The 21,685-nt window shown below is 34.9% G+C and overlaps 1 protein-coding gene across 3 annotated transcripts in view; it reads left to right on the top strand.

The window, feature by feature from the left end:
• CDIN1 (CDAN1 interacting nuclease 1) overlaps window positions 1-21,685 on the top strand; it is a 119,003-nt gene that overhangs the window by 10,654 nt on the left and 86,664 nt on the right. For all 3 annotated transcript variants that reach the window (XM_057376009.1, XM_057376011.1, XM_057376008.1), the window contains exons 2-5: window positions 13,958-14,003; window positions 14,864-14,928; window positions 18,112-18,172; window positions 21,114-21,186. In XM_057376009.1, the coding sequence (XP_057231992.1) occupies window positions 13,958-14,003; window positions 14,864-14,928; window positions 18,112-18,172; window positions 21,114-21,186 (245 nt within the window). The remainder of the gene's footprint in view (window positions 1-13,957; window positions 14,004-14,863; window positions 14,929-18,111; window positions 18,173-21,113; window positions 21,187-21,685) is intronic.

Here is a 21,685-nt window from a genome sequence, read left to right as displayed (position 1 = left end):
GCTCATCAGTAACTGGCCTGTCACAGTCAGTGATGCCCACCAGCCATCCCCAGTATATTAAATGCATTTTTAATATCTGCTTCAGTAGATTTAATGAAGAAAATTTAGTTTCCATACTCTGATCACTGCTTCCTCAAGTGTTTTAAAGCATTGAGTGAAGCACTTCCAAGAAAGGAACTGTGCCGATAACTGGAGGAGTTGATTGAAAATCAAAATGAAACAGGCGTGTTATTATCCAAATAGTTTTCTTTAAAGCAAAACAAAAACGTTTGGAAAAAGCAGTGATGATCTTAGAAACAATCGACCCTCCTGCAGAGGGACCTTATGCAGCAGGCTGTACAGCAGCAGAGATGCAGTGCTGGGAAAGGTGTTTGCACAGTGGCTCTGTTTAGTGTGGTGCGGCTTGCCAAAAGGCAAAATGGCATTTCTTACGCTCTCATGTGTCAGTACCAGAATCAGATCATCATTCTGTCTGGATTTCAGGATCCAGAGAGGAGGGTAACTGTGAATTGAAGGGATGGARTAGGTCAAGATTTTAATAACTAACATAGATTTTTTTGTGGTTTTGGCATTTTTGCAAGGGATATATTTGGTGAAAATAATTGTAGCATTACATAGTCTTACATAAACTGATATATGAAACAAATAATAAACCACAATGGAAAACAAAACTGCTATTTTTATAACTTAGTAGACTCATTGGGAGTTATTCAGTATTGACATTCTGCGTGCAAGGCTTCAACAGAATTATTTTTTAACTTCATGGCAAATAAGAAAATCTTTTCCTGTCCATACATACAGATATACTTCATAGTTATTTGATTTTTCTTCCAACTTTCAGGGAAAGCTTCTGTTTACATAAAAGCARATAAGTTGATTTTCTTTTTCTAATGAGATTTAATCCTTACGATATTTACTTCAAGACAACAAGACAAACAACTCAATTTTGTTGCAAACATCTATTTGAAACATTCACTTCTTGAGCCTTTTTTCCCTCAGGAATTCATTCTGTGTTCACAGAAGAGGAAGCAAGTCCTGAATGAGACCTATAAATTTGATTCTTGTATGTGTCAAAACAGTAATTTATTAAATGCATATTATTATAAAAATTTAAGAAGTGTCCTAAACACTTACATTTTTATMACACACAACATATTAAATAATACACTTTCTTGTTAGCATCTGTTTGCTGTCATTGGTGGCAGGACCTATGATTTATTACTTAAATTAATGACTACAACCATTTTGGTGCTGATATATGCCCCTTATGGCTTATTGCTTTACTTAAAAAAAATAATGTATATGCTTCTATGAGAGTAATTTTTTAATTGTTTATTCCATTAAGTTCCTGGTGAAAGTAACATCTCWGTAGCGTGAAAGTTTCGGAAGCTTGTATTACACTTTAAACTGAGTGAAATAATGCTAAGGATTAATTTCTGGAAGAAAATGGAATACAGGAACTGATCATGATAAAATTGTCTTCTAAGACAAGCCTGATAGAGTATTGTTAATGAGCAAAACCAACAGTATTGAAAGAGGAATGGAAAGATGGTGCTCTGTGTTCTTCTGATCAAGTGATTGTTAAAAGCCTTGTTCATGTGTTTATTTGACTAACTGATTACATACAAGTAGATTTCAAACTCTCATGGGCATACTCTGATACTCTGTCATTAGTTTTCAGCTTTTATCTCATGGGGTTCTTTTTTTCCATGGACTTACAATGAAGAATTCAAAGTAAATGAATTTCTTGTCAGCAGACTTCAATTTGCCAAACAGGAATCTGCACCTCTTGTGGGAAAAACATCCTGGTTTGTGAACAACTTGGGATAAAAACTTCTGTTTTGTAAGYGACTAAAGCATTTTTACCTATCTTATGTCCTACTTTCCTACAATCTTTTTAAAAAATTCTTGTGTCCATAACATTTTGAGTAATGATAGTGATATGAGTAGGAGATATTATCCCTTCCATTGCACACACTAGGATATCCAGTAGCCTGATTGATAGTGACAGTCTCATTGCTTTGTGCTGGAGAGTTCTTGGGCTTCAGTATCTTGCTTTGCTCTTTTCATCTGAACAGAGTGTTAACAWGTGTTGCTCTCTATCCAAACTTGGAAAAAGGCTTCAGATCAGGATGTAGTGCTGAAGAGGACTTCATTGTTTGGTGATTGTCCTCTATTTGCGTATCTGTGTSTAGGCCTTCAAAGCCTTGGAAGCATTTGATGGTCTGGATTCCCATATACTTCCAGAAACTTCAATACTGAATAAAAATATTCTAGAATAGCACACATTCTTCTTTCACAGAAAGCAAAATGTTGTCAAATACCCTTTTGAGTAAGACCCATGTGATAGCAAAGGTATTCTCTTATGGAATCCATCCTGTGTGAAACCGTGTCAAAGGCTACCAAAAAACTATGACTAGAATGGAGGTAATGCTCACTCCTTGACTGAATTAATCTAAAGTATATTTTGGAGTTCCCGTTGTTAATTGGTGATCCAGACAACAACAAAGACATCGTGTTTCTATTTGTGGTTGGCTAGGAGATGGCAGAACTTCTTATCAGTCCTCTGTTAATACTGGTAACATCTAGTCCATTATTGCATCTCTTCTGTGGMATGCAGATGCTCATTTAAAGACTACAGTTTGTAGAGAGTACAGTAACTAACAGGCAGAAAGTGAGTGTATGTTCCTATATAAGAAATGGCTATTGGACATAAGGCATTTACAGCATTAATATAAAATGAATGTTGTCAATACAGTTCTCCAAAAGTTTTCAACACAGGTGAGCAATATGACCTCCCTCTTTTCTTGGGCTACACAAAATACRAAGAGAAAAAAATAACTTGAAAGCTAGATCCCTGCTTTGTACAGAGCTTTAAAAGGGAGATTTGCTGTGGCCAGTTGGCAGGTATTCCAATAGGCCAGGCAAGTTCTGATCCAAATACAGAGTTCAATGACCTCATTGCATTGAGTTGTCTTAACAGAGGAATATGTTTTGCTTTGTCCTATTATTAGGAACAGTATAATTACTGACCAAAAAGAGTAAGTTGGGCTACATTTTTTATCGCATTTCTATTGTGTTCCTTTGATATCAGTGATAAAAGAAAAAAAGGAAAATGATCCTTTATGGAATAGTTTCAGTCTAAATATTTTCCTAGCCATATCTGTCTGTTTGGTATGTCATTTAATTGCTGAGCATTTTTWTCCAAACAAATTCCATTGGTTGCCCAACAACTATTATCCACAAGCTTCCTGCTTACAATTTTTGTTTTRATTTACTATTTAGACACAGACCACGGCAGTGACAGATGATCATTCTTACACATTATTATTTTTGTGTTTTCAAGGTTTCTGGATAGAGAATTTTGTCAGTTTATCTGCAATAGATGCCTGCCATTCTAACATTTTAAATTGCAGTAATTTGAAGATAAAATTCAAATGTTTCAGCTATTGTGTAGAAAAGAATTATTTCTATGTAGACACATTTGAGGTGGTCAACATGTGTCACATTTTACTTATTTATGTTAGTTTATTTTGTAATTTTTAGCTCTTTCGTTTTGTTTTCAAGGATACCTCTCAGTGGAACTTTGCATTAGTGGATCAGGATGTTTACGGAAATAACCAGATGAAATTATTAAAATATGCAGTGGAAAGCTGCATGCTTACTTTAATGTGCTTCTGAATGTTAAGTGCAAGTAAAATAGTATATAGACATGGAGTAATTTGTTATATTATAGTATATGAAGCAATAGCTGTGTAAACCATAACCTCGTAATTTTGCAAGTTCTACTTTATCATGTAGCTGTAAAAGGCAATCAAAATAAATCACGGAAGATGAAGAAATATTTTCTAGGGCTTTCTGTATGCTTTCAGAAGTGGCGCTTGATCCATGAAATTTTAGTAAGCATATTAAATAATACAATATGATGTGCAACGTGTCAGGTCTGATAAATTATTTTGTATAGGACATTTATACAACATATGGTGAGCTGCTATGTGAACAGCTTAATGACTAAATTATGTTAATCTTTCTTGCCAGATTTACTTTTCATTTAAGAAAAGGCATCTTCAAATTTTTATTTTACTTTTTTGATTATGTGTAGATATAAGAAAGGTGTAGGTCATCTCTGAGAAGCCGTGACAGTGATCCAAGGTTCCTCAGCTGTGCAGTGTACATAACACAGATGTTGGGAGAGTCATCTGTCAGCTATGCCTCTCCTATGGAGTTAAAGTTCTGGGGGGAAAAGAATTCGACACAGTGCTGTCACTGTTACATTTTCACAATAGAAGAGCATGCAAATAGTCAACCTCCTGCTTAGCAGTAGTGCCCTGTCTAATGTCTGTGCTGGTTAGAATAAAAAAATAGTGGGTGCATCTAGGGCTCATAGATCTGACAAAGGTCATGCTATGCTGGGCATTTGAATTGGAAATTGTCTGGACTTAGATTTTATAAAGCTCCCACTGTTGTCGGGGAAAATTTCAGCAGGGTTTTGTCCCTAGAGAGGCCTCTTAGGCCCTTTTCTGTCCTATGAATGAATTTAGATGTGAGGGTTTCTCTTGCCTTAAAACTGTTAAGTTCATTTTGCATACATCCCCAGAGAGAAAAACTGGCAGATGCTTTTGTCTTGGAAGTGTTTAAAAGAAAACTGCAGAACAGGAACAAGGGAGAGAAAGGGCCCTGTGTGGAGTCCCAGAACATTTTGGAAATGGCCAATATGCAGTTTTCATCAGTACTAAGGCGGGGCGCAATATGGTGCCTGTAGCTCACTAGGGAATATGAATGTTGATTAAGCATACTCCCAGGCTTTGAAATCCTGAAAGCAGTGTCAGAATAATGGATGTTGAGCAAATGTCAAGCATTTGTTAATTTCTCTGTTATTTGGAGTTTATCTACCATGATCAATCAAATAAACTAGTGCTTCTCTGTTGTGGCATGTGTCATTGATATGGTGATTAGGTGGATAGAGAAGCCTTCTGCCTTTTTTTTTTTTTTTTTTTTTTTTAAATCCAGGTAACAGATTACATTTGAGCAGCCATAACTTTAAGTATTTCTTTGCAGTTGGTTTAATAGAAAGAGATGCATTAAAAAATACTTTGGCTGTACAGAGAGACAAAAATATTTGCGTATCTTTGTGATAAAAATTGCATACATGCAATTTTTTCTGGTTTTGGCCTTAACACTTCAYTGTCATGGGGAAGGAGAAATTACCTCTAAATGAAAGTTGGTAGAGGAATCTTTTATTTATTTTTAAAAGGAGAAGTTTGAAAATGAAGGATATCTACCCCAAAGTACTAATTTATGGCTTAGGCCCCTTTTTTACTCTAAATCTTTTGGTCTCTAAAAATTTGATCTCAACATCTTGTTATTGATRTCCTTTAGTTAAAAGTGAAGATGACCGTTTTATAAGAATACACAATAAGAATATGTTATGTATAATGTTGTTAGTTACTTACTAACATGCAGACATGTAAACATTCCAGGTGAGAATATTTTGGTCTTCCTCAATTTTCACTATTTCCCGAAGTCCTAGTTCTGTTCATTTGCTACTCTTAAAAGTTARGTAACATAAAAATCTGATATTCAAATGTGAAGAACAAATTAAAATTAATCTGAAAGAGAAGAAGGCTCTCTGGCCTTTACTGCTTTACTGTAATATATTAAAACTTTAAAATATGAGAGGATAGGGTTGGATATTTTGTGTGAGGCACTTTTGAAAACTACCAGAAGGACATTATAAGTTCAACATTGAAGTCTGACTTCCATGAATTTCAGTTAAATTTATTTAACACCCTTCTTTTTGGTTTTTTTTGGTTTTTTTTGTTTTGTTTTTTTTTTTTTTTTTTTTTTTTTTTTTTTTTTAGTACTTATGGACTTGATATAAAACAGTAATGTATATTTTTATTATGTTTTTGATAACTCACAAAGATTTTAAGTGTCTATGACTCGTGATATACTACTTGATCCATGCTGAGGTCATCATTTTATTTTAGCATAGAACTAATATTTGTTGAACTGTTTTTCCTTCCTTGGCTTCCACATTTTTTTCTCAAAGCCTCTAGGCTCATTCTACCAAAACAGGTCAGATTTGGCTGCTTAGTGAAGATGATGCTGTATAGYTAATTTTACTGACTTTTTGTGTGAGAGATGATTCTGTTCCATTAGTGCATGAAGTAAGAGTTCTTCTCTTACCTCAGCCTTTCCTGTAGTGCCACTGCAGGAAACAAAGCTTACAGTCATTGTATGTATGAATAAGGAACACCAGAAAAAGAAATCCTCTGGAGAGGGCAGGAAGGGAAAGGAAAAGCTTGTTGAGTGGAAAGGGTTAGAGAAGTTTTAGGATACATTAATGTAATGTTGTGATCAGCTCTTGTCAGATGTTCCCTCCATATTGCCTGCCGGTTTTAGGTAGACAGTTTTTTGAAAAAAAGAATGCTGGAGAAGTCATTCCTCTAGCACTCTAGTAGAAGGAAATAGCTGAACTTCCTTCTTGTGCATTTCTGCAATCTTTGCAGTGGGAAGTAAGTAGTGGAATTAAATGACTTCATCCCCTCTGTGGCACAATAAGTATATCCCTGGGGCTGAAAGTAGGCCTTGTAAATATCTGCATGCATAGTATAATAAGTTACATATACAAGACAAAGTACTGCACTGTTGGGTAGGTAGATAGACTAGAATTACTCCCCTTCTTTAATTTTGTTCGGTTCAATAATTATACATAGCTTTAAAATTGTAAATTTTTTAAATTATGAACACTCTCTGTGGCTCTAAAAATCTCAAGGGGACTATCTATAAATTGAGTCGTCTCTCACCTTAAATCTGTGACATAACCAAAATGGGAATATGCTGTAAACTATCACTTCTGTATCATCCATTCTTGATTCTTGAAATTATATCCTGAATATACTTTAAGTTATATCCTGAACAGGAAACATCAATAAGATCCTGACTTGTTTAGGGGATTAACAATTTTGATGGAAAAGCTGGAAGCTTTTTTGACTTAAGGTGTTCACTTTTTACCCTGGTGATACTATGCAACAGTGTGTGTGCTTGACATGTGATGCATGCAAATGCTAAATACAGTAGCAGCATAAGGCAAGTGTCTTTAACAGTAATTTATGTAATGAAAGCCACCTGGCTGTCTTTGTAATTAATTGCTTGTAAATAAWAAATTTTAAATGTAGTTTGTAGTTTTCAAAATTTGATTATATATTTTTCAGAGCAAATTGTTTAAGGGTGTTTAGGGATTTACTTAGTTTCAAATTGCCACAGATACACTTTTTACATAGAGGCTAATTTTTTAATATAAAATGAACAGTCTAATTAGCTCTGAWTTGCCATTCATTCATAAAAATAATTTTCTAAACTGAAACATCTAGCTTCTACAGGACAGTATAGTTTTGTAGAAAAAAAGCTATAAAGGAGAATTATTTTCCCCTTTCCCCACAGTCATTAACTTTGAGACTGGACTCTGAAAAGCTTACCTTGACTTCTCCTGATCTGTTTCTTTTCCTGGGCATAAGAGGAAATAGCATGATGGAATTATCCAAACAAAATGAGGGAGATGAACACAGACATTTCAAATATTGCTTTCCAGTAATAGCCTACTGGGGATTTTTTCAACTTGTAGACCGTGGCCCTTTCAGTAGGGTAGATAAGAAGGCAGGGGGGTAAACCCCTGGTTAAAATTGTATCTTCTTTACCTTAACTGCTTGTCGAGGTCCATTGTTGTTGCTCCCTAGGAACGTCCTTCTTTGCACCCTCTACATCAGATAAGGGACTGCTTTAGTGTATTTTTGTCTAATGGTTCAGCATTTAGACTGTGCTACTAAGATGTCATATTTGCAAACATGTTTTTTGGTACAGTCTTAAGTAAATTGAAATAAAGTATGGATGATGTACAGTTAAGCAAACGAGGAGTTCACAGATGTTTTGCATTTTTCTCACAGTCTTTGGTATGTTGCTATATGTCTCTGCTTTGGGATATTTACTGATTCTTTCCTTCTTTTTAAGTAACTTGGAGTAGTGGAAGTCAAGGACATAGGAAAGAACCTACTTTTGCTTGTCTCAAGTATTGGGTTTTTCTAGTTAAATTTTCTCAAGGTTGATCATGAAATGGAGTTGTGGTGGGCAAGTACTGAGATTATCAAGATACATGCAGGGGACAAACCCTGTTTGACTCCTATCAGTTTCTTTTGTCTGTGGACTCCTTGACTGGATAAAGGGTACCAGACAAGTTCTGCTGTCTGTAAAATGAGGATTTTCCACAGTCATTGAAGCCTCATGTCAGAATATTTGCGAGTTTTAACTTCACATTTTAGCACTGACAGTGTATTTCTTAAGCCTTTACATTGAATATATTTTGTTTCTGTGTTACATCTGAAAACATTTTTCAGTTTAAAAATTGAATATATCTATTTTAATGGAAGAGATTTCCAACATTAGTGAAAATAATATTTACTTTTAGAGGTCTCTTTGTGGGTTTGGCATTGGAATAGGTTTCAAACATTCATGCAACAAGCACTGCTTAATTCCAGGAAGAAATTATATCAGAACAACATCTTGGGCAAATTACTGTCTGTTTTCACTACTTGCTTGCTAAGATTGTAAGACTGAAAAGGTAGTTTCTTTTCATGTGGAACTGCTGCTCTTCTATTCCTGTGGTTTTTTGAACATGTTATGTATTTATCCATTGTTAAAACATGATGTTGTTCTCATCACAGCCATGTATCTGTGAATGGAAAAATAGTGTATTTATTCTTCTCTTTTCTGGTTGGGAGGTTGATCATAAATACTTTGTAATCATTTGAATATGGCATATTTTGAGTTACACTTGTATTATTGGTGTTAGAAGTTAGATTTTTGTGGTGTGGATGAAAGAAGGCATAATTTTTCTGTGCGAAAGGCTACCATTATTTYGGGATCATTGCCTGTATTGGTCATTTGTACTTGCTTCTGCAATTTTTTTTTTCTACATCTGATACAGATTGTTTGTAGTCTGCAGTTGTTTAAAAATATATTGGCTGTTACAAGAGACACCAAAAAATTAGGTGTCTACAGGAAGAATTGGTGTGCTATTCTTAAAGGAACTTCTAAGTCTTCCTGAATGAAAAATCAAACAGTATCTAATACTGGCAATTTTCCTCTGTCTGCTGCTAGAACTTATTGGCCAACTAGGTCAGACATTATTAAAGTTCAAGTGGCCCAGTGGGAAAAGTAATGGCCTTACGCTACTATGAATTTTAAATGCTGCCATTTCTATGTATTGCACCATCATCTGTTCTCGCACATCACTAAATTGTATAGAAGTTGTGGGACCAAGCAGTGTCAAGGTCATAGAAGTGATGACTCTTCTCAAGTAGCCTTTGCTGAGCTTTGTCATACAGTTATACTCATAACCCTGGCTATGGGTAGCAAAGTTGTATGCACATGCCTGAATTAAACCATTTTATTTTCGTTGAATACTGTAAGTCTGCAATGCATGATATCTTTCTCCTCAGAATCTTTACTTCTGGGTATTTTTTTTATCCTACCAAAGGTATGAAATTGACTTTGAGGCAAAGGCAATTTTTAGGGATCTGTGTTTAAATCTTTTGAGTTGTTGTGCAGCTTACCGAACTGAATATCAGAGAATTTCTAAGCTGATTAATGCTGTTGTCCAGATGATCTTGAACTTCATCTTGATTTTAAATGTAATCATACTAAGTCTGAAACGAGCATATCATCACATATTTATTGTCATATATACATATGTATGTATATACACACTGCAGAAGAAGAAGAAATTTGTAGTGGGAGTATTTTCTCTACAGCATTATATTGATTTCATAGTTGCCAAAGTAGTAGCTACTCGTAATGCTTCATTGCGTAGAAGGCTTCTTATACAGAAATAATAAAACTGGTTTKTATTCTCAACATGAACGGGTGTAGCTGCTTCTTAGCCAGAGTTTTGTATCAATTCTAGATACAAAAATGGCTTATATGAAGTAGTAACTTACCTGTTACTACTTTGTATATGAATACTCCTTTCAAACCAGAACATTTTTGAAACACTCTCCAGGGTTTATAGCATCCATCCGCTAACRAATTCTGGGATTGATTGAAAGGTAATGGTCTAAGTTTTATGCTTACAGAGTAAATTACCAAAGGGCATATTCTTTTTCCAGCACCAAACTTGAAGTTCTCTTTCTAGCTTGACTGTTCTCTAAGTTCTTAGAGATAATTTCTCTTATCCCTTGTTCTGGACTGACTTGGGAATCCTGTTCTAAATCTTGGATTCRTATGTTAGAGATAACTTTGATAACTGTAATACATTTTATTTATGACAAGCAAATTTTTATATCTTGATATCACTCAGAACCCAGAAATTACACTTCATTTTTTTAAAAATAAAAGTAATTTTATCTTTTAAAAATGGGCATTTTTAGCTGACCTTGGATTTCACAATTTTCTGCCTAAATTTGTTTATGTATTGACAAGAGCGCAAAGTGTGTCAGGCATTCAGGTGGAAGTATGCCACTGACATCAACACCCAGTAACAAATGGTAAATTGGTTCATTATGGATGCCAGTATACAAGAAAAAGAGGATATCTCAAGAGCAAGGCTCAACACTTTGAACAGAGCTCTAGGAATTTGATTAATTACCAGCTGGAATTGCAGAAGAAAATGTTTCCGTGAAAATGGTTGCTACAGAACTTAAAAGAAAAATTGCTTCTTTTCCTGGAAAAAATATTTAGTTCTACAGGAGGGGTAAAAAAGTTAATTATTTAAATGAGGTGGTACTGAGAATTATGACTTTTGGATTTTTTGTTTGTTTGTTTCAGAAAATCAGCAATTCTGTACCTTGGCTCTACAGTTGTTTCTCAACAGCAGAGTTTGCTTCACATAAACGTCTATATTCCTAGTCTTTAAGCCATGAGGCTTACTATGAAGTTTATTCCATGAAAGGCAATAACGCAGCACTCAAATGTTACTTTGAATAAAAAAMCATTTTCATTGTTACATTTGTTTTCCTGGATAGCTCAGCTATATTCACTGGTCTGCTCATTTGTTGCTTTGAAATCTTGTATAGAAGCATTAGAGGATGGATGGAGCCCTATGAATTTAGTTGTTCCTGTGGAAGTAATGATGACTTCCATGTCAGTATTCCTGTGTCTGTGTCAGCAGTTGGGATCATGCTGTCTTGCAATGCAAGTGCATGTTCATGACTTCTCTCTCCAAGTACATAGTAGTGTCTTTTTTAGGACTTTCTGAAACGGTGTTTCAGTTTTTGCTCAGTGGGATCTTGCAATAGATGCTCTGTCTATGTTTTTTAGGGAACTATTTCATTTTTGCCAGGAAGATGTGTCAATGGAATTGTAGCAAGGAAACAGTGAGTGGCAGATGAGTGCTTTTAGTGCTTAAGACAGGAACTATGTTAACCAGAAGAAACATGAAGCAGCCATGTGAAGATATAAATCCAATTCTGGAGAAGGAAAAAGATCATCTGGTAGTAAGACTTCGAAATTCTTCGAATGGTGTTATCGAAATAATTCCCTGCCACTGTGGGAAAGTTTTTGTAGTGCAATCCAGTGTATATCCAACTTGCACTGTTTTTGAAATTAGTTTTTTTAATATTCTTGCTAAGTCCTAAATTATCTGAACAGTTGGAAGCATAGGAGAGGAGTGTTGAACTAAATTGAAGTAGAAGGTCAAAATCTGAGGACACCAAGGGGACAAATAAAATGGGCTGGAATAAGAGAAACATTTAGTTTTGAAAAGACCTTAAAGGTCATCAAGTCCCAGCCATTAACCTAGCATTTCCAAGTCTGCCATTAAAGGTGGAGTGTGAAGGGAGGGATAACAGTGTAAGTTTCTTTTGATATGTGAGTGGATATAATAGGATAATGGGAGAATAAGTATGGTTATTATACCAGGRGAAGCCTAAAACCACAAAATTGTTATGTCAGTGGAGGAGAACTTAAACCAGAAATCTAGTCAAATATTGTCCTATTCTGTTTTGGGTTTCTTCCCACATCTGTCTCTAAATTCAGTTCTACCATTATGGCCAGGTAAATCTACAAGGTAGTAATAGTTATGTGGTGAGCCATTAGGGGGCCATATGTATCCAACTTATTTATAGTCTGCAGGGCTGGGTTTTTTTTTTAATCAACTTGAAATATMTTACCTTTCTGTATGTGTGGCGCCTGCATAAGTATATAATCTTTATTTCTTTTCTTTGTTCACCTTCTACTGATTACATGTGCAGGTTGCAGGTTGTCAGTATTGGATTGTGCACCTTTTGGAGAGGCATTGTGGTATGTAACTCCTGGCCTCTGTCACATTATGTATATTTATTATAAATATTTATTACTAAAATACTATTGATTTGATTTAAATACAAATATTTAAATTCTTTACTAGGTTGTACTTATTTTTTYTGTAATCCATTAATTTAATAAATCTGTAGATTAGTCAGTTTCTATTGCTGTCATTTTTCTACYGTTTTAGCATTCAATCCCAATACTCGTGGTGAGCATCCCATATGTAAAACACCAAAGATCAAGGCTGAGCTTACTGCTGTCACACAGATGTTGTGCTGGGTAGACAAGTCCAGAATGTAGTTTTGGCAAAGATGCTGGAAGCACAGCTATGGATAAAACGTATTTGTAAGCTCTTTATATAGTACTGCMTTAATCTAGTCACTTTATTCCTGATTCTTCAACTGCTTGGTTTAGGTGTAACTTTGTATCATGCTGCATATACATGCTATCTATTTAAACTTGATCAAAGAATTTAGGTTTTTTGTGCCTTACTGTTCCATTTTGAAAGTGGGAGTGGGACTTCGCTATCTTAAATTAGTATTTCTGAAGTATGACGGTTGGAAGGAGAAGGGTCATTTATGTATGGAGAGAACATGTACTTTCAATGTAATTGTATGGTACCGGTGTTAAATTCACATACAAGAAATCTGACAGAAGATTGAGATTTTAGACATTGCAGAATCTTTGAACTACCTATGCTGTGCCTTAGTAGGTAAATTCATGAAAGGAAAAATTGTTAATTATTCATAATGCTTTGCTGTACCATAAAACTCTATTTATTGAGAATGTAATTTGTTCAAGTTGCATGTAGTAGAAAAATATATCAGGAGTAATTAATAGTATTCAGGATGTGATGAGGTAGATATATCCACAGAGGACAATTGAAAACAGTAGCGGTGTGGTATTGATTGCCTTTCAGAGGAAAAAAATCTTGTCTCGTTTCTAAATGTTAACAATTCAGAGAGAAAAATTCCCACTTGGGAAGAATGCTTTCCAGGTTGCTTCATTGCCAGGTGTTTGACATTGAGTGGAGCCTTAGATGAATGAAGCTTATGGCAGCTTTTGGAAATGACCGACTCTGGGGAATCTTGGCTTCCTGCTGTGAAAGTTTCCATTTTCAAAGCACATTAGTTTCAGTGGGAATGTTCCACTGGTCCCATATGCTACTTCTGACAGAGGGGGAAGTTTTTAACCTGAATATGAGACAGCTACTGAAGAAGTTCCCTTGCTGCTAACAAAATGAATTTCAATATGTTGCCAATGAACAAGCGGCATGTTCCCAACTGCTGATGGAATTTAACCCCATCAATTATTAATGGAAATTTTGCTTTAATTTCCTTTTTTTTTTCTGCTACCTTTTAGCTCCACTACCGGCTCCTGGTAGGACTTTTGGGGTCTGAAGCTGTATCACCCAAAGAATATGCTAGTTTGATTTGAAATTCTTGCTGTATTTTCCTCCCCTCCCTCATATGCTCTCTCCTTGACCTAGCAGCAGGAAGCCTTTGTCTGAGGTGTTCATCTGGAACAACTTTTCCACACTTGTTTTCATGTTCTGTTAGATTACAGGGCAGCAGGCCTACCTTTGAAGCTCCGTTCTCTTTTGTTTCTTTGCAGTGCACTCCAGTAATTAACTTTGTCCTTCTTTTATTTGTTCCAGTCAATCGCAGTCCACTCTGCTGAGCATCTTCTCCCAGGAGTACCAGGTTAGAAGTTTTCTCCTTTGTGAGGGTTGACAGGTGCCTAATTGAATGATGAATGTCCCTTTATTTCTTTGTAATTGAACTGCCAGCTTTCTGATTGGTTTGGAGGATGTTCCTTTTTCCACATCAAGCACCGCCTGAGTCTCAGTGGATGGCTGCCAAGCCTACCCATCCATCTGTCTAATAACATCTAGCCTTTGCTTATTTGGTGGACCTGTAATAAATTATGCTAAACCATTATTATTCTGACAATAATAATTTCCCTGTGTTGCGTGGTTCCATGTGCTAAATGTTTGCTGACTTGCACTGTCAGTGCTGCTTTCCATTGCTGACAGAGATGATGATAAATGACCATTGCCGGAGTGGCAGAAGGCAAGAGAGGCAGAAAATGGAGTCATTTATCATGAGATGACAGGTGTCAGTCAAGTGGCAAGTCTCTATGGAATTACTTTTTGTAGTTTTTCAAATAAGTTGTTTTTAAGCAATGTTCTTCCCGGTTAAAAATGCCAATTGAATTGTAAACCTAGAGTGCACCAGACTTAGATGGAATTGAATTGAGGGAAAATTAATACAAAGGTTGRGAGAGAGAACAAGTTTTTCTTTGCCCTCAGCAGCCTTCAGTAAACTTATTTAGATTCAATTATTGTGACCTTATTGGCTTTTACATATGGTACATTGCAGTACAGTCTGAAGACGTTCACTTCAATAGGTAGATTGAATGTCATTTCTGTGCAGAATCTAAAAACACGATTCACATCTATCAAAGTGTAGCCAAAGATCRTGTGTTTGTGTAGTCAATGATTTCTGTGTTTTGATCTATGACACATATGTAAAGCCCTTTGGTTTTTTCTTCATTTTTCTAGAAACAAATCAAAAGAACACATGCCAAGCATCACACTGCTGAAGCTATCGAAACTTACTACCAAAGGTATGACCACCCCACCCCATTTAAAGCTCTCATCATAGCTACTGGTTTTTATGCCAGTTGGGAGAAAATTAGCTTATGAAGCTAATTTTCTGTAAAAATAAATTAAGAATTTGGGATGGGGAGTACAGAATGGTTCACCTAATTTTTTTTTTCACTGAAAATGCAGAAATTTTTCAGCATGTGGTCATTCTGAATAAGAAAGAGTTTACTTCCCTAAGTCAGGATAAGCATTATGTGATAGCATTTATTATGTATTGCCTATAGTTTGTAATTTTTAGGATTTCTGTGTCAAGACTAATTTTGATGACAACTTCCTTACAGCAAGAGAGCTTGTTCTGTTACAGTTGCTTGTTTAAAACAACATTTGTGTTACATTACAAAAACTTACATATGCATGTGTTGCCAGTTAAAGCACTAATTTTTAGATCACTCCTGTTTTATCAACAGAAGTGTCAGAAATAGTTTTTAAGGGAGGATGAAAACCTTTATGTCATTTTACAATTGTTTGCATCTTAAGCTAATAAATTGTGTTTGCTACACCTTATAGTTTGTCTGTTAGTTCTAGAGGCTTTACTAAAAATATTCCAATGACATAATTGGGGCATACTGATAACAGGTAAAGAAATGCAATTAAARTATTACTCTGTAGATTGACATATCTGAAGAGCATGCATGGCAAGTGAATTCATACTTGTGATTATGTATGTCTGATATTCGTGCTTAATACTAATCTGCATGAATCAAGAAAATAAACAAAGAGCCTTCTTTTGTAAACAATTAACTGTGCTTCCACCAGAGTCATATGTTTAAAACCTAACCACAGCCTCATTGTATCAGGCACTGGTTTAGAATACCTAGTGTGAAGTGTGGATGTTTGATTTTGTTTTTTTAGTAGTTGTATTGTTCTGTAAAATTTGTACTGGATCGCATAACATTTTTCCTTGGGCTGATTGTTGTTTAGGGAGAATATAGGTTTAAAATTTTGTTGTGCCAAAAACTATGCATATACAGTACTATTTAAAATTATTTTTCACTAACTCAGTTTCAGTGAAGGGGTCTGTGGTAATTGTAACTGCTGTGTAAGTAACCCTTTTCTTAGAACATGTGTAAATCACTAGTTCCAGCAACTTCAACTTGAAACATGGGACCAAATTTTGCTTTATGCAAAGCAGCAGTTGTATTGGTGTCAGTAGGGKTGTATGTATGATTAAGTTTGTCTCGCATCAGGTAGGAGGATTTGGTCTCCTGTCTTCTTCTGCAGTCTGAAGTATGATAGCAGTACATGGCTAATGCATTATGTATGAGGCTGTGTGGTAGTGGTAGGGAAAATCATTCTTTATGCTATTTCTGGGTATGTCATTTTGCAAGTGTATTAACATGGCTGAATAAAATGCACATGTTTTAAAATCAGAGGTGTTCTGGTCAATAGTTAGAAAACTCATCTCAATCCTGTTTTAGTAGATTTACTGTGCAGTATGTTTAGTAAGCTACAGAAGCAGACAACTTGAATTAGAAGCCACTTTGAAAAGCTTCAGGCATAAACATGACAAACATGTCTTCTCCTCTGCTCTTCTCTAACATCCACTTTACTGCTGTAAACCCCRGTCTGGGTGCTATGCTCCTTACTATTTCTGCTACCATACAAGCAGATAATTGTGCTGTCATTGCTTTCTTTGGTCAGAAACTGCCAGGTGTTGAAGGTAGTCATTTCCAGCATTCCAAATTAGGAGCAAGTAAAATAGTTGATTAGAGTAGTTTCTGCTGTTCTGCTGAGACTTACTAGTCAGAAACTTAGGCAAGATTATGAGGAGGATCAGCAGGTTTTCAGAACAGTATTGCCATCAGCATGTGAGACCTGTTAGTCTGTAATGGAGTAGCCAGAAATGTTAGAAATATCTGACAGACATTTACCTCATGGTCACCATAGTGTTGCTGTTCGATCATCTAGATGCATGTTTGAGAACATTATTCTAAAGTACATTTTCCTGGTTATATATTTCGTGTATGAGCTCTCATTTTCTGCTACAAATTTTCCATGTTTAAACATACAAGAGGCACTTTGTTTTGTGRTGGGGGTTTATGTGGAACTAAAATAGATTACAGCAAAAAGCTTTTTTCATTTCCTTAATTCATTAAGCCTCAGAAAAACTTGCAAGCAAAAAGCCCTTTATCTAATCTTACGTGAAGGGGTTTTATAAAGGTGTTACACCCATTCCTCAGAAAGGTAAAAATGATAAAGAATTTTAATGTCTGTAACTAATGAGCAGAAGAGTGTCTTCTGATGGATAGATAATGATAAAGCTGGAAAGGCTGTGGCCTTCTAATGATGTTAGTAATGATGTGCTATGCGAATACAGATAGGATAAACGAGCAGGTTCAAATGTTGGTAACTATTGTTCTTTTYCACATGGCTGCAAAGCACGAAGTAGCTTTCAATATCATAGCTCCTCCACATCAGCTCTGAACACATGCTTCAGGCTTTATCGAGATGTAACTATGAAGTAGTGAAAGTAAGAGAAGTGTGGATGGCAACGTGGTGTGAAGCGATGGTCAGAAACATGGTTTTGTAATACCCTCAACCAGAAACATTAAGCCTTTGCCCCTGATAGGATAATGACTTTCTAGCAACCTGTATTGAATCCTGAATATTTCTTCTTTTGCTTTCTCTTCAGAATATTAATTTTATTGTTAGACTGATTTCACTGAAGTAAGCCTTTAAACTACAGTAAAGTTGATAAAATCTGGATTATATTGGAGAATTTACCTTTTTTTGAATAGTAGTCAGTTGAGTAAGTGCACCTTCATAGTTGAAAGTCATGTGGAACCAAAAACCTTTACTGTGAATAATTGAGGTTTGTTTATCTGTGATGCACCTTTAAGTAGTACTGATATAATTTATTTGTGTGTCATTAGGCCACATTTTTTAAAATTTCTTAAAATTTGATRTATTGGGTTTTTTACCAGTGACTTCATTGAGATGGATATATTTTGCAGATGAAAAGAATAGGAGACAACCCTGAAGAGTTAGTGATTGCTTAAAATACTTATTTCTTAAGAGATTTCCCATTAAATACTCTGTACTGGGGTATTTTTCCCCTAATGAAAAAGATTCACAAGGGATGCTGACATGTATAAACTGGTCTTTTCTTACCACTGCAAATTACCTGGTTTTGTGTTGTCTAGGTACCTGAATGGGGTGATGAAAAATTCAGCTGCCCCAGTATTACTGGACCTGGCCAATGAGGTAATCGTCTTTGCTTTTCTCTTTAATCTTCCAGTGTAAAACCTGAGGGGCATATCTACCATGACTTTAGTGAGAAATGTAATTAACCTAGGAAAAAAAAATGGTTTCAAGGCACATTAGACATTTAAAATGATTCCCCAGTCTGTTAGTACTTAAAATAATTAGACAAAAAGCCACATTTATTAATAAATCAGTTAATGTAATTAGTCTCTTAACTTCAAGGCGAATGTGTAGGATACCCTCAATTTGTATTTTGCTGAAAATTTCAGACTGTAGATCTTTAATGCATAAACTTACAAAAAATCCTCACATTGATTTAATGGAGTTCTATCAGTTTGATACCTTGTTTTTAATAACAAAACCCATCTAAGCCACTACTGTTTTTTAGTAATAGGAAGCCTTAAAATAGATAATTTTCCTGACTCCATTTATTTGTGTTCGTACACATTAGAGGATGGCTAATGAAAACTAGTTAATGTAAAGCACTTAAGTAGAGTAAATTCCTSAGTGTATCAAAAGTTCTGTCCAGATGCCATTAAAGTCTTGACAAATTTATTGATGCTGTTTATTAACTAGAATATGAATTTGCTTATTTATACAAGGTGTTATTTGTATTAAAAATTGCCATCTAAGCACTACCTTAAARAAGAGGTTAAAAGTTTGGAAGAGTGGCAAGGAGTTTCCTAGAAAAAAAACTTGAATACCTACTTTTAAACTCTAAAATATTAATTTACCATAATAGTAACAGTACAATAGCTGATACTCCCTGGAACTGCTTATGCAGTCCTCAAAGGGATAGAAGGAAATGTATGCTGTTTTGTGTTGCATTTTAATAGCAAATGTAAGAAGGAAGCAGAAAATGAGTGTTTGCATTAAAAATGATATGGCACTATGAACATTAAGTGTAGCAATAGCAGCAAGTTCTGCATGTTACATTAGTAAAAAAGAACATTTTTTCTTTGATGTACATTGCTGCAGCCAGCAAATGAGTGATTACCTATCAATTACTGGAAGGTTTTAATGGTCTGTGAAGTGTCTGTGTAACCTGATCATACAGTTAGCATAGAATAAAGCATTTATTTCATATTAGTGGTAATGTGTAGCTTCTTACCATCTCTGGAAAAGACAAGTCTTGAAGTACTGAGAATAGAGTGTACTTTACATAAATAAGTACAATCTTATTAAGAATTTACATAAACATCCCGATGCATGATATATTGCACCCATATTATATGGGAACTGTCATAAAAATATTTCAAGCACAAAGTAATATATCTGTTACTGGTTCTTTGTATATTTTTCCCATTGATTTAGAGATGATGCATATAATTTCTGACTCCAGTGAGCATATCTTTGTTTATATTTCACTAATGCATTTTTGCAATTCAGATCAAAGATATCTGCAGTTCAAAAATAAATAAAAATTAAATCTAAGAGAAAGGAAAGATGCATAAAGAACTTATCTACTTCTGGTTTTGTAGTAGCAGGTATATGAGAAAGGCAATGCATTTTGTGACTGCCGCCTAATGCATTAGGGAAACGTGGCAATAACCAGCACCAGATTACTGCTTCCAAACAATCAAGCTGCCATTTTTATATGATAGTTAATATTTAAATGACATACTCTTGCATCTGCTGACAATTGATGTAATGGTAATACTTTATGAGTCAATATATATTTAATCAGTGGAAACTGTAAAAATTGATGAGAAATATATAACATCGCTGCATTACAGTGTGTAGCTGTTCTGTTAAATAGGAGAAGCTCCATATTGTTATCTTTTGGGATTGTTTTTTGAGGGTTTATAAAACTACTTCTAATTCTTTTTTAAAGTAAATTATGTGCTAGCTGTTCGTATTATATATATATTACAAAAACACTAAAGTAAACCACATTTTTGTTTGAAATAATAAAATTAGTCACTGTTCTCTTCATACAAATATTTTCAAGTGAGATTTGAAGCACTATGAATTTTACTTACATGCTAAATTCTGACGTGAAGCATGATGGCCCTATTTCAAAGAAAGATGGACACATGATTAATATGAAAATTAGGGCGATGCAAGTACCTGAACTAATAAGGTAGTCCTTATTCAGGCTGGACTACCTTCAGTAATTTCACCATTTTTCATGTGTCAGCTCTGATGTGGGTTACTGGAAATAAGCAGCTCCATGGAAAGCATTTCTCTCTACTTGGGGAATTTAAGGCCATCCAAGAACATACATATTTGGAAAAGTACGTATGCACAAATAAAGCAAACTTTTTTGTCTAGTTACTAAATCACAATAAATTTTTTGCACTAATAGTGAACGTGAAAAGATACCAAGAAAAATTCACTGTGACGGTGTGTGAGCAAGGTTTCTGTCCCATTGTTAAAATTCTGATTCACCAAAGCAGTATTTTAATGGTATCTAAAAAGCTATTGTAATTTCAGGAACAACTAGGTGATACATTTTTCATACATATAAAAAAAGTTGAAATGAAGGAATAGCTTTGTTAAAAATGAAAATATAAACTCTAAAGTAACTTTGACAGGCCCAACACATCTGCTAGAGATATTGGTGCTAAGGATATGTGGTATCACATGATGGGTACCACATGTACAAGTATTTGTAGCAAAGAATCACCCCTTCTTTTCCTTGATGGCTAACTTARTGAAAAGGATTTCACTGTCATCTTTTACAGAGAGGGGTTCAGATGCAAAATATACAAACATAGTAACTAGGATTATATGTTGTCTACTTTATTTGGTTTTTCACTGGTGCTGTGGATTACTAGTATATATTTGGTTCAAATAGTTGAGTTTGATAATTGGAAAAAGATCCTGTTTGCTCTGTTTTGCTCTTTAGTTTTAATCTGCAAATAGATTACAGTTCTGACAACTGTGCAACTAAATTCATTTACCTCCTGAAATTCTGTTTTTATTTTGTTGGGCTAAGGTGGACTTTGCCCCATCATTGATGGCTCGTATTGTGTTGGAAAGGTTTCTACAAGAAAAAGAACAAGCCATCCGTAAGTATCTTAGCTGGTTCTTTTTCTTTTGTATTTCTTTAATTTTAGGATATTTTTTTGTTTCAGCTTTTCTTCTGACTGTGATAGAAAAATAATTAGCGCAACATTGGAAATGAGATAATGAGGGTAACATTTTAAGTTTGGTATCTTCAACAGTTATTGACAGTTAAACTGTATGTAAGAAACCACAATTTAACACTATCTAAATCTTTTTCCCCTCTTAAATTTTCAGAATAGCTGTTCTTCCAGTACAGTAAAGAGTATGGGGCTCACACCACATTTATATCTTTAAAATTCTGTATTTTTAAAGTTGGTAATTACTGATAATAATTCTTAAAATAAACCTAAGCCACTTTTTAATTTTGCAGTGATGCAGAAATATTGCTCATATATGCAGAAGTGCATTTAACTGATCTCAGTACAAGAAAATAAAAAAAAAAAAAGGAATGAAAGGAAAGAAAAGAATAGAGCTACAGGAGGAGGTTCAAGCCTAAATTAA

This window comes from Malurus melanocephalus, unplaced genomic scaffold (assembly GCF_030028575.1).
Source record: "Malurus melanocephalus ecotype Western Australia unplaced genomic scaffold, MMel_1.1 scaffold_267, whole genome shotgun sequence".
NCBI classification, from domain to species: Eukaryota; Metazoa; Chordata; class Aves; order Passeriformes; family Maluridae; genus Malurus; species Malurus melanocephalus.
This window is presented reverse-complemented; position numbering and strand designations above follow the sequence as displayed.